General features: G+C 33.9%; 1 protein-coding gene across 7 annotated transcripts; it reads right to left on the reverse strand.

Moving 5' to 3' along the window:
- Window positions 1–946: 946 nt before the first annotated feature.
- LOC126723613 (protein LONG AFTER FAR-RED 3-like) lies at window positions 947–11168 on the reverse strand. 7 transcript variants are annotated; one of them, XM_050427193.1, is made up of 15 exons: window positions 10929–11168; window positions 10649–10845; window positions 9754–9855; window positions 8818–8890; window positions 8434–8540; window positions 8221–8344; window positions 7074–7268; window positions 6394–6479; window positions 5143–5250; window positions 4652–4747; window positions 4482–4580; window positions 4284–4358; window positions 3510–3641; window positions 3264–3379; window positions 947–1695 (listed from the first exon to the last, which is right to left on the reverse strand). In XM_050427193.1, exons 1-15 carry the CDS (start codon window positions 11008–11010, stop codon window positions 1578–1580), a joined length of 1710 nt encoding a protein of 569 aa, XP_050283150.1. In that variant the 5' UTR covers window positions 11011–11168; the 3' UTR covers window positions 947–1577. The 7 variants fall into 7 exon arrangements, with proteins under 7 accessions (XP_050283150.1, XP_050283149.1, XP_050283151.1 ...); XM_050427192.1 differs by having other exon boundaries at window positions 1052–1648; window positions 10929–11164; XM_050427194.1 differs by lacking the exon at window positions 5143–5250 and having other exon boundaries at window positions 1052–1648; window positions 10929–11166.
- Window positions 11169–12869: the final 1701 nt, after the last annotated feature.

Below are 12869 nucleotides of genomic sequence, written 5' to 3' on the forward strand. Positions count from 1 at the left end.
ATTGATTGCAAGCCCATCGTGTAAGTTCACTGTTGAGGGAAGTAAACAGCGTGCAAAAAAAGATTCTCTCCAGCAATGAAGTGGATTTAGTAGTATGGAATAAGATTCTTTTTTTCTTTTTCTTTTTTAAGTGAATATAACCTTCTTTTTTTATGGGAAGTGAATATAATCTTGTATTCTTATGACAAGTCAAAACTATATTTTTAGGAAAATTTCATTTTGAACAAAATAAAAAATCATTTTAAACCTTATATTATAGGGGTGGTAACAAAGTAAAGGGTAAAATATTATTTTGGTTCTAAACTTTACCAAAAATCTGTTTTTCATCTCTAAACTTTATAGGAGTTTTTTTTTTTCAATAGTTTAGAGACAAAAATAAAGACGAAAAAGTAGCATTTTGTTTTTAATAATTTACATATGAAAAATGATTTTTTTTTTTTTAGTTTAAAAATAAAAAGTGAAATATTTTCAACTATTTAGAAACGAAAAATAAACTTTTCAATAGTTTAGAAACAAAAAATGAATTTTTTAAAGTTTAGGGACCAAAAACAAGTTTTTGGTAAAGTTTAGAAACCAAAATAATATTTTAGCCTAAATTAAATCCTAAATTTTCAAAACTTAGAAATCAAAACTGTTATTTAAAATAGATGCGATAAAATTTTAAATTTTATTTTTTTCTTTTTCCCCAATAGAAAGGCGATATAGTGTAGGTAGCAAAAGGACACAGCAATGGTGGGCAACTAGACCAAACTTGTCTTTTGCTAAATTTGCGAGCTTTTGCTGCCCTACCCACTATCAACAATACCACCAACATACTCGATTTCATAGCTTGCCAAAATGGTCAATTGTGAGTAGTAAAAAAATATTATAAAAATTGATGGGTCTATATAAAAAATGGTGTACTGTGAGTGTCCACACTCATGGCCAACCATTTCAACATGTGAAATTGAGTGTAAAATTGGTATGCCCTTAGATTCATTCATTCACAATAGGCTTTACACAATGAAACTTAAGGCATAAATCCTCAACCAACAAGCCTAACTAGAACAAATTTGTAGTAGAACTGATGGCCAAAGCAGCACTTAATTTCACGGTTTCTCCACCTGGAACCATTTCAACTTTGGCAGTGATGACATTTAATACAAAGATATTGGCACAAGAATCACTAATTCTTGAGCATGGCAAAACATGATAACTGGATGCCTTCTTATACAATTGACACTGACTATATTTCATTAACATAGCCATTGATGTTCTATATCTACATGGAAATCATACTAACATCTTTGAACGATCACTGACACTGATTATATCTACTGATATCGTGTCCAAGAATTGTTTTCTACTAGACATATCTTTTGTTTCCCCAATAGATGCAACTCCATACCATAGTTTTACTCCCAATAAAATTCAGCCAGGAGCTATTACTCCGTTTTCTCTAGTATCTATATTCTGTACTTCACTTGAAGGCTTTCAGGGATAGGCCCGTACCCCAGAAACATATGTTGCCTCAACAGATGCAGATCCTTCTGCCGCAAAGTCATCCCATGAATCAGTAGATAGTATGACAAAATCTGCTAGTTTCCCAGGTGATAAAGATCCCAAATCATTGTCAAGGAAGCATGCACGGGCAGCTGAAATAGTGTGCCTGCCAGCGTGAAAGCGTAAATTTTTGATGTACAAATGTGATTGACGCTGATGAAAGAAGTGATATCAAACAGGTGTAGAAGGCACTGATCAGGTGAATAACAAATAAATTTAAGGAAAAACACACACACAAAATACGCATCAATAAAAAAAGACCATTGAATCATAACAAAAAAAGTAAATTGATATTGGGGATGGAGGGAATACATTGTTTTTTGTTAGAAAATTTGCAGGGATGTTGCTTACTGGTGGATATTTTTGTTTGGGTATGAAGGATTAAGACTAAAGATATTAATGTGGCTGGCATTTACAGGGGGTGATAAATGGAGGCAGCATTTGCTACTTTGGAATGCAGCATACTTAGCATCTGTAGGGGGTGTTCCCCTTGTTGAATCAGGAACCACTGACCAAATTGTTATGGCTCTATTTAGAGTGTTTGGTAAGCCATTACAGAGCATTTGGGGAAGATTTATTGGTACAATCTTGTATGTGGAAATGTCAGGATATGCTTCGACATTATATTATATCATGAGTCATTTGGTTTGGAGGGGGTACTTTTCTGACAATCTATGCCCATGTACCATTAGGACTTTGTCTTGAATCACTTTTTCCTCACTAAGATATATTTTTTTCCCTATTGGTAATACATATGAACCTAGTGGGTCTTGAGCTACATAGATACATGGTAACATAATTTACCTCTAAGATGATTTAAGTGTCCTACTACATGTGGCAAAATCATCTTACCACTCTGCTTTTAGCTTTAGTTTAGTGGTACTACAAAACATATCAGCTTCAATTCAATTGGTGTGCATCAATCAATGACATTTCAAAAGAATCTGTAGTCCATTCCATCGGAATCAGTTGAATACTTCTCCAATCTGTAACTTCTTAACACCAATCAACAATAATAACAGGAAAAAAGGACACTCATGGTATATCCTAATTCCAATCTTGGCAAACTATGATTATAGTCTTTAGTCATTATCTTAACACGTCACTCCATGTTTGTAATTTAGCATAAGCCACCCATGTTAGCACCACCACCACCACCACCACCAGGCAGTCATCACAATTAAATGCCTCCATTATCATCACCATTACTGATGTACTGGCATATGAGATTCTGCTATTACAGCCACCACTACTGATTTATCACGACAATGTTACACTTCTAGACTGAATCAAGAGCTTGCTCAAATGCCAGAAAAAGGACTAGTTATTAAATTATTTATCCCCAGTTAGTTATTTTAGGATACTATATATCTATGTATATTGTATATCCCCATTTTGGCAATCAAAACATGGACTTCAGGATTTTCTTTATTATATGAGAAAAAGATTTCACACTGAAACCAGCCGAGGCCTTAGGAAGAAGGGGAGGAGTATTGGTTTGCACCACCAAATGTACATGTCAAGTCTGGTTAGGGGAACTCAACTACCCATGCTAGCCAACTTGGTTTTTTGAACTCACATGTGACAATTCCTATTTTATAGCACCGTACCAAGCATACAAATTTGGTTTTATATGTGCACACACAAAACAAATAAGCATTCATTCTATGATAAGAAGAAGATAAATACATCTGAAGGATCAAATATTTATTATTTCTTACGCCTTTAATGCATCATTCAGTGTAAGGCACTCTGATGGAATCCAAGCATCATCCCAACCAGGAGGTATTCTCTTCATAGCTGTCTTGATACCACCTAAAGGATTAATATCTACAACCTGAAGCAACAGCACTGACATAAAATTATGCACAGTATGTCAACATTACTAATTAATTTAATAAGTATATCAGTCTATAAACAGTAATATGCAAGGACAAACAGTTATTGATGAATCTCAGAATACTTACTGGCCAGTCAGAACCAAATGCCAACAGGGCATTGCTAGCTAAGAGTGACCAAAATAGATAAGATTCCTTTTGAGCCCTGTCCGTCCCAAGTTTCTTTGTAGCAGAATCAGCATCACCCAATAGGTGCAATGGCTGTTCAAATTGGCAAGCATGAAAAAATATTCATACAGAGTGAGAGAGTTTGTAAGTATACAAGTTGTCCGGTTCAAAAATGATATATCATGTTAAATCTCACTGATCTGGGCAACGATAAGCCACAAGGAAGAAAGAAAAAAAAGGCAGAAACGAATTGATCCAATCAAGATGGTTCCCAGTTCCAACCACAAATTGGAAGACTGAAACACCAAGAAAGAAAGAGATATCATACTACAAGGGAATAACAAATCATCTTGCAATGAATTATACTTTGATTTATGTCTCCACTTTCATATTTCCTTCAATTTTAATGAACAAGTAGGGGTCATTTCCAAGCATCCAAAATCAACGTAAATTTCTTGTTTCTTTCTATATTATATATTTCCCTTTCTAAAGACTCGTAGACACTTGGCCTGCATTTTGCATTTTTTTTCATTAATGTTAAAAATCAAACTCGATCACAGTAGCAAGTGAAAGGAGGAATTATACATCCTAATGACTGCACTCAGCAGCAAATTTACAGAATATTGTTAATTGTGAGCCTTGATGCAGAAAGTCCCAAAAACAAATGATTACAAACAGCATAAGAATAGCAAGATTCAAAAAAGAGAATGCCCAAAAGATAGTTGAAATAAAAACCTGTACAGAAGCGACAATCCCTTGTTGACCAAATCGGGCAGCTGCCCCGGGTGCCAAATGCTGTGCATGCTCAATCTGATAACATTAATCCAGTACAAAAAAACAAAAAAACATTACCAAAAGGAATGGTGGTCTCCTTTATTTCAAAATATACAACAACAAAAATTTTAATATTGTTGATCATTTTCTTAAATTTACCCTAAATCTTCGATCTCTCATTCCATTAGTAGAAACAACTGACTCATAAATATCCAGGATCAAGTCGTTTGCTCTATCACCTATGGCATGAATAGCAACCTGAAACCAAGTAGAGGCAAAGCCATTTAGTACTAATACATATAATGTGATTTTGTAAATCAAGGAAACACCTGAAGGCCTGATTTCTCCGATGCCATGGTCATGTTGTAAAGAATTTCACTTTCTGTCACTTGCAGGCCGTAATTGTGAGGCTCATCAGCATACGGCTACACAATAAAACACAAATCTTAGATAAATTAGCTTACAGAGAGGATAAATGATAAAAATCATCTTGTGATAAAGTTTTACATAACACAGTTGAAGCAGCAGTTATGAGGTTGACTAACTAAGCTTTTTTGTCCTTTTATTTTTAATACGTCTAAGTGGTTGAGTGTAGATAACCGCACCAGGCACACGGCACGCTTGTATGGGCGGTGATCTCAATCATGGGGCTTATCCATTTAGGTTTGAGATCCAGTACATCTAACGAAGCCAACTAGAAGCTAAAGAAATATTCAACCTCTAACAGGAAAAAAATTACAGAACAGATGTAAGTGCAGATAATAGATGGACTTGAACAAATATAAAAGTTCTAGGAATGCTAAAACATCTTTGTCCTCACCTCATGAAACAGTGCACTATTCGAACCTAAAGACCCATCAGCAAAAGCCTTTACACCACCCAAGTAAATCCACTGGCTTATGGCACGACCCATTTTTCCAATTAGATCCTAAGTGGAAATTACAAAACTCAGTGAGCAACAGTTAATGGGGGACAATTTAAAGCATCCACTCAAAGTACCAATTAGATTAGACTCATCAAAAAACAGAAAATTCTTAGAAAGGTCCAGTTGCTTGTGAACAAAATAAGACACAGTATTATGGTTTTAAGATCCAACTGTACAACTACCAATATGGTATTTTAAACATAAAATGAAGGCCAAAATACACTGTCGGTCCCTAAACTTTAGCCCAATGCCAAACTTTAGTGACCAATAGTGTATTTAAGCCTAAAATGAACCTTCTGGAAACAAATAAAATGCTCAAACAACATAAAATTGTACCAAACTTCTGAGAAATTTCTGTCCATGTCTCATCCTAATAGGGAAATCATTTGGCAGAAGAGCCATTTTGTCACCTTCGGGAACCCAGTCTCATCCACAAAATTTGAGATAAAGTTAAAATACATAACCTGGATTCACAACCATGCACAGTAATGACACTGGCATAGACATAGCTAAACCAGAGTGGAAAAGAATATTTGCTACTTAAAACATTCTTAATGACACAAACTTGACACTTACTAAATCATTGATTAATTGATTTGACCACATGGTTCTACAAAGGTGGAAACCATGGTCCACTTTTCTATACAATATTCAAATAGATCCATTACCTAGAGCAACAAAACAAACACTGATAGAAGTTTTATTAGAATTGAGCGTGAATGAGAGAAAAGTGGTCCAGCCTAACGGCTTGCATCAACAGTGGAGAGCTCTTAGAGCCTACAGCTTTACTATGACGAACTGTGTGTGTTACATTGAACCCATGAGGGGAATATATAATTAAGTAAACCTTAGGCTAATTCCAAACTTACCCGAAGGTTACTTTACTTGAACTACAAGTAGGGTTGCTACAATTATGATTACTTTGCTTGCACTTCAAATAGGCTCTATTACAATGAATCTAGACTGAGGTAATGGACTTGGGCCTTGACTAGGATTGGCCCTGGATGTTTCCAACAAACATTGTCTACCTCATTAAAATAAGAGAAATACTACACCAGTTAGTCACCCAATGCAAGCAGAACCCAAAAAAGAAATTATTAACAATCGAATCACTTTGTATAACGAGCAATGATAAGACAGTCATACAAGTAAACGTAACCATGTCTCCATTGGAAAAAATAAGCAAACCCTGATCATCATCTTCTCTGAAGCATCAGCCCATTGATACACATCTGTAAAAATCACAAAAATAAAAAACAAGTGCATGAAGGTAAAAAGGCATTACCACCACAATAATAATATTGCATATGATGCAGACATATAAATGTTTAAAACATAGAATTTGAACTATTGTCATGCATTGAGGAAAGAGATCAGAGAGACAACAAAAGACTGGCAGCTCTATTTTAAAAGTACAATCTTTCCCTCACTAATATATTACTATCTTGACATGACTACATGAAATTCAACAATCAATCCAAGGGGACCATGTAGATGTCCCATGGATTTTAATTGATATTATTGGTTTTTTTCTATTATGTTTCACTTCAATGTTGAAACTCATTTTTTTTTACTTTGCACTCCAATAGATTTTTTTTTTCCTTAAAACACATTCAAAATAAAGCCATTAAAAAATCATACAACATTCTATAGCCATTTTGGGGGTTTTTTTATTGTGAATTTGTGATTCCCTTTTACCTTATGAAAGTGTTGAAGTGCATGTTCAAAAGAATACTTAAAAAATAAAACACACATATTTATTCTTTGATAAATATAAATTTCATTTAACATGACATCCAGTGAACCTAAGAAGATTTAGCTGAGACCTGAGAAGTCTTCCCAGGAAAGCTCTGCTGATACCCCAGGATAATATCTCCCAAAATCAACAACTGTTGTAACACCCCTCATCAAGGCATGATTAGTGGCTCTAACCAAAGCTTCCCTCCTTTCATTCACCGTGTCCTCTGGAATATAAGGAAGGAGAAGTTTCATAGCAGAATCAATCAGCAATCCAGTAGGCTCTGCTTGATGATCAAAACGAAATACAAGTTATTTATTGTAGCAATGTCCCCCTATTTAAACATGTAAAGAATCTTAGAATTGAAAAAGGAACATATACCGCTATGCCATTAGCAAATATATGGCATTTATAAGGTCTTTTATCTTTATTAGTAGTTTAGCACTAATCAGATTGACAGTAGAATCCATAAATATAATTATGAAATGGGAAATTCTTCCAGTACCAGAATAAAATAAATAATTGAATCAGATCAATCATTAAGGGAGAATTTAGAGGTTAAGGAACATGCAACACTAACTTTGCATGCCAACAGGGATTGGCCATATATTTATAACATCTACACAATTTATTTTAGTGTCATGAGTAATGTGACCTTATGACCCAGACTGCTAAAATTTTGTTGTGTTAACCACCAAGAGCAATGATGCTTGTGAAACAGTAGAGCTTGTAACACAGCATCCAGTGTTCTGATTTGAAAATTTCCTTCTTTTTTATAATTCAATTGTTACAACTTACAAGGCTCTTGGCAATACAAAAATTTTCCTTTAAAAGATATAGAAGAGGTTCAAAAATATATATACCATGAAATATGCCAAATACAGGAAAATATGTTTAACCATATATATATATATATATATGTATATAAAGGGGAGTGGTGAATAAGGTTCCTTCTATTAGCTGATGAGGAGGAAAAAGAGAGATCTTGACAGAAAAATGTCAATGGTCATGGTTCAATTCCATACAGGTGTCTCCACTGTATTTTTCTAGAGAAGGAAAAAAAAAAAAAAAATATATATATATATATATTGATTTAAAATAACAAAGCTTGAAGAGACTTGATACTCGGAATGTAGGAGAGAACTAAATCTTATAATTAACGTGCCCGTTTGATAAAACCAGGTGCTTTGAGCAGTTAGAAGTGTCTTAACACAATGAATCAAATTTGATATTACCTCCATCAACAGTTCTCACAATGGTTCCACCTTCAGGATCTTTGGTTAGATTACTAATTCCAGACAACTTTAGTGCCAATGAATTTGCCAGTCCCATATGACCATCCATCCTATTCAACCAAACCTGCATATAAAGATAGTTTAACTAGGTCCACACCATTCTGAATGTTAGTATTCATACTAGAAGCCAAAATTAATGAAGTCACCACTTACAGGAGTATAAGGTGTAATATCATCAATCCAAGAAGCCAGTGGCAATTCTCCTCCCCATAGATCATTGTTCCATCCACCACCCAAAATCCAGGAACCCTCTTTTGCATCTGAAAATTTTTGTTCAACCATGAACAAATTGAAAAGTTTAAGCTTGACGGTTCATGTTTTACAAGGAAGAAATGCTACAATAAGTTCATGTTGCCGGCACAATGGGTTAACAGAAAGCATTGATTACTATAAAACCACATCAGCCATTGATTAGACTATGAATTGACACATCAGCCGTTGATCAGCGAATATATAGTTATTACATGTGTATGTCTATAATCACAGGAAAATTGATAGTCAAAACTCAAAAACAAGAAAAAGGATGGAAAGTTGTACTTCTCACTGCTTCCTTGATCTTTCTCACAAACTCGTCTTTTTTATTTACACCGTGTAGTTCCACCCTTGCCATCTGTTTTACACTGATGAAATTTCAGCTCAACATTAAGATTTAGATCCGTGTGTTGGAAATAAAGATCATTTCACAAAAAAAATAAAAAATAAAACAAAATTTTTGGAAAATATGCTAGCAAAAATTAGGGGCAGCAGTCCAAATACTCAAGGAAGGGGAGAGGGGAAAAAGGCATCATTAGAAAACAAAAATTTCTAATTTACAGACACCCTGTTCAAGTTCAAAGATTCAGGAGTCACTTTTAAAGTTTCAGTTCAAAAATATCATGGAAATTTGGCTCTCTACTGTCCACACATAGGAAGAAAGGATACCCAAAATGATGGTCTTATAGATGTGTGTGTGTGTGTATAAATTAGCAATAGTGGCAATGGCATCAAATGATTATAGTTGCAAGGCATACACTGAAACATACAATGAAGTGCACATAGCCTCCATGTACTGATCTTTAAAGAGTGAAAAAAAACCAAGGATTTCAACAACTGAAATGCTAATCCAGAAGCATAAAGTCACAGTTGTCTTCTTGTATACAGAATGCATGATAGTTCAAACCAAGTCTACATCATCACCAACTAGTCATGTGAATGATAGATGCAATGGAATATTCGTGTACACGATAAAAATGCTTTTAACACATTACAAATTTTCAATATAGAAAAAATGATTTTCATGGTATACATAATTCCTTTCTGAAAAGTCAGTTTTATTGAAAGTAATGAGAAGTCAAATATTAGAAAGGGATAATCTTGTTAACCAATTCAGAACATAAATATTAAGAGGAAGAGAGAAGGGGGAGGGGGGGGGGGGGGGTGAATGGAGCATAATTGGGAACAGGATCAATTTAGAGGTTGATGTTTCTGCTAGACCTGTAGTCCAGCATAAATCAAGTGTACATGGGAATCAATAAACCCAGGAACCACAACTTTTCCTCCAAGATCTAACTCTTCAGTCCCATCTCCTGCCAGCTCCTGCATTCATGTAATTAATGCATGAGAAGGAAACTTTTACAACTTACAGGCACCAAAAAGTTTCTAGGAATCAATTTTATTGATTAACTAACAATGACATCCATTTTACTCTTTTTTCTACCCCACCACATTTTGGTGGGCTTATTATTCCTCATGTTTTCATTTCTTTTCTCTATTCCATCACAAACCAAACATTGGGAAAAGAAGAGGATTCAACATAGGAGTATTTGCATCAATTAAAACACAAACACACACACAATCACATGTGCTTCATATTTTAGAAATTTAAATTCGGTATAAGAGAATGACGATGATGAAGAACATAACAACACACATACAAAAGCATGGTTCATATTTATAGAAATTAACAAATGGGTACATGAGAATGATGGTGAAAATGAAGAACCTGGATAACACACACAAACACATGTGCTTAATATATTTTAGAAATTAGCAACTGGGTATAAGGGAATGATGATTATGATGAAGAAGAACCTGCACACCACACACACACACACACACACACACACACACACACACACACACACAAGCACATATGGTGCATATTTTTAGAAATTAGCAAATGGGGCTACTAGAGAATGTTGTGAAGAACCTGGAAAACACACACACGCTTCATATTTTTAGAAAATAGCAACTGGGTATAAGAGAATGACACTTTTTATGAAGAAGAACCTGAATAAAACACAAACACACACACACACATATTCTTCACATAGTCTTATTAAATTCAATAAACGGGTATTATTATAATAAGAGAAAGAAGAAGCAGAACCTGAACAAAGGAGAAGTTACCAAGTCTGAGAATCCTGCCATTGTGAATGGCCATAGAATCAGCAAAAGGAAGAGACTCATCGCTTGTGTATATCACACCATTCCTCACCACCAAGTCTGCTATCAGAGACGATGAAGACAGTGAAGAAGATGGTATTGGTATCCACAACCAAGACTTCAAATTCAAATTCAACCAATCTGCCAAAACAAAAAAAGTAATGCAATTTTTAACATAAACAAAGTGTTAAGAATAGCAATGACCGTGGAAACGAAAAACTTACAGGTGGGGTTGAGAAGAGGAAGAGAGAAGAAGATGGCCAAAACGACCACAACTGAAGCTGAAATGAGAGTGTAGAGCTTCATTGAGACTAAAACTGAACTAGTAAGAGTGCAAGGACATTTGGAACATTGAGCTTTAAAGTTGACACAAAAATTGGTTTTGTCTGTCGCTTTTAAGATTCTGTTCTACCCACCTTCTACTCTTCTTTTTACACACACACACACACAAAGAGATTCTGTTCTGCCTTTGATTGATTGGACAAAAAGAGACTTTATGTGTAGACTATGGAATCTAAAAAAGTTTCCCATTGTTTGATGTAAAATATTTTTAATGAGTTTTTTATTATTGTTATTTATATATTTGGTGGTATTTTTGAAAATTTTCTTGAAATCATTTTAGTTGTTTGGCATAGTTGTCAATATTCGACCGAATCTGTGAACACGACACAAACCTAATACGAGTTTTTGCGGGTTAAAGTTGGGTCTTAACGGATTTGGGTCATAAGCAAGTCGATTCCGAAAGCAGTGATATGATAAGAAATGGGTCATAAGCGTGCAACCCACTTAACCCGCAATCCTTTGACACCCCAATTTATTTGCGTCAACCTTGAAATGTCTTTTTTAATATAACCCGTTTAACTTATATAACAAATAAATATTCATTTTATTTTAGATTTTTCAAATATCTTTTATATCCGACTTATATTTTAAACTAAAAAGAAAAGTAGGTAATTAAAAAAAAATATAAAGGGATATAATTGGAAATTGAAACTTTACAAACCCTATATTTCTAAGCCCTACAAACCCTAAATCTCTAAACATTCTTATATTTTTGTAAATAACTTATTTCTAGATGAATGTTATATGTTTGTTGAACTATATTATTTTGAATGTGGGCTAAAGACTTGAAGTGTATACACCACTTTTGAGATGTAAAAAAAAAAAAATATATATATATATATATATTTCTAGATAGATTTATACTTAATTTTAGGCAAGTTGAAAATGAATTGTGTCACATTTGTGTCAACCTAACACGACCCGTTTATTAAGTGTGTCAAGTGGGTTAGGTTAGGTCAACCCGCCTTATTAACATATTAAGTTAGGGTTGAAGGATCAAAACACAATTATTAAATGGGTCGAGTTCGAGTTAAATTATTTAGTCGAATACCCCTACCTTGACACGAACCTGACATGCTAAACTGAATTGACACCCCTAAATCAACTAATGGTGTTAAATATTTTTAATGAGTTTTTTTATTAAGGTTATTTATATGATTGGTTGTGTTCTTGAAAATTTTACAAAAATTATTTTAGAATTTTCGCCCAACCTAAACACAAATCAGAAAAATAATAATAATAATAATAATAATAATAACACCCCAAAGAAAAGAGGAGGGGTCAGTGTGTTTAAGCTTTGGAAAATGTTTTACAAAAAATATTGGCCATCTAATGTTTTCCAACTTTTACACTACTTGTCATATCGAAAATGTTTCAATTTGACCAAGATTTTACATCAAAACAAAATTTTTAAAAAAAATTACAACACCTGAAAATGTTGAAAATATTTTCTTATTAAAAATAAAAAGTGGCTAAAATCCAAAAAAGACTCCTTGGAGTTGCGCCAACCTCATGTGTTATCAATTTTGTATTATTGACTCTAAGGGTTTAAAAATTATCCAAATTAACCAGTTCATTTTGTATTACAACCACTTTAAATTATCCTTGAAGTCATACAATTGAGTATTAGTGTCTCTCATTGGAAATCATCCAATTTAGCATTTATGCAATCCAACAAATTTGTGAATAAGTCAACCTAAAAAAGAGAGAGAAAAAAAATTACAACTACTATAATAAAATAAAAGTGACAATATATGCATACCACATGACCATTTTTTTATCAATTATAGTTAACAAGAGTGATATACAGGTACCAATTTGGA

This window comes from Quercus robur, chromosome 4, assembly GCF_932294415.1.
Source record: "Quercus robur chromosome 4, dhQueRobu3.1, whole genome shotgun sequence".
Classification (NCBI taxonomy): Eukaryota; Viridiplantae; Streptophyta; class Magnoliopsida; order Fagales; family Fagaceae; genus Quercus; species Quercus robur.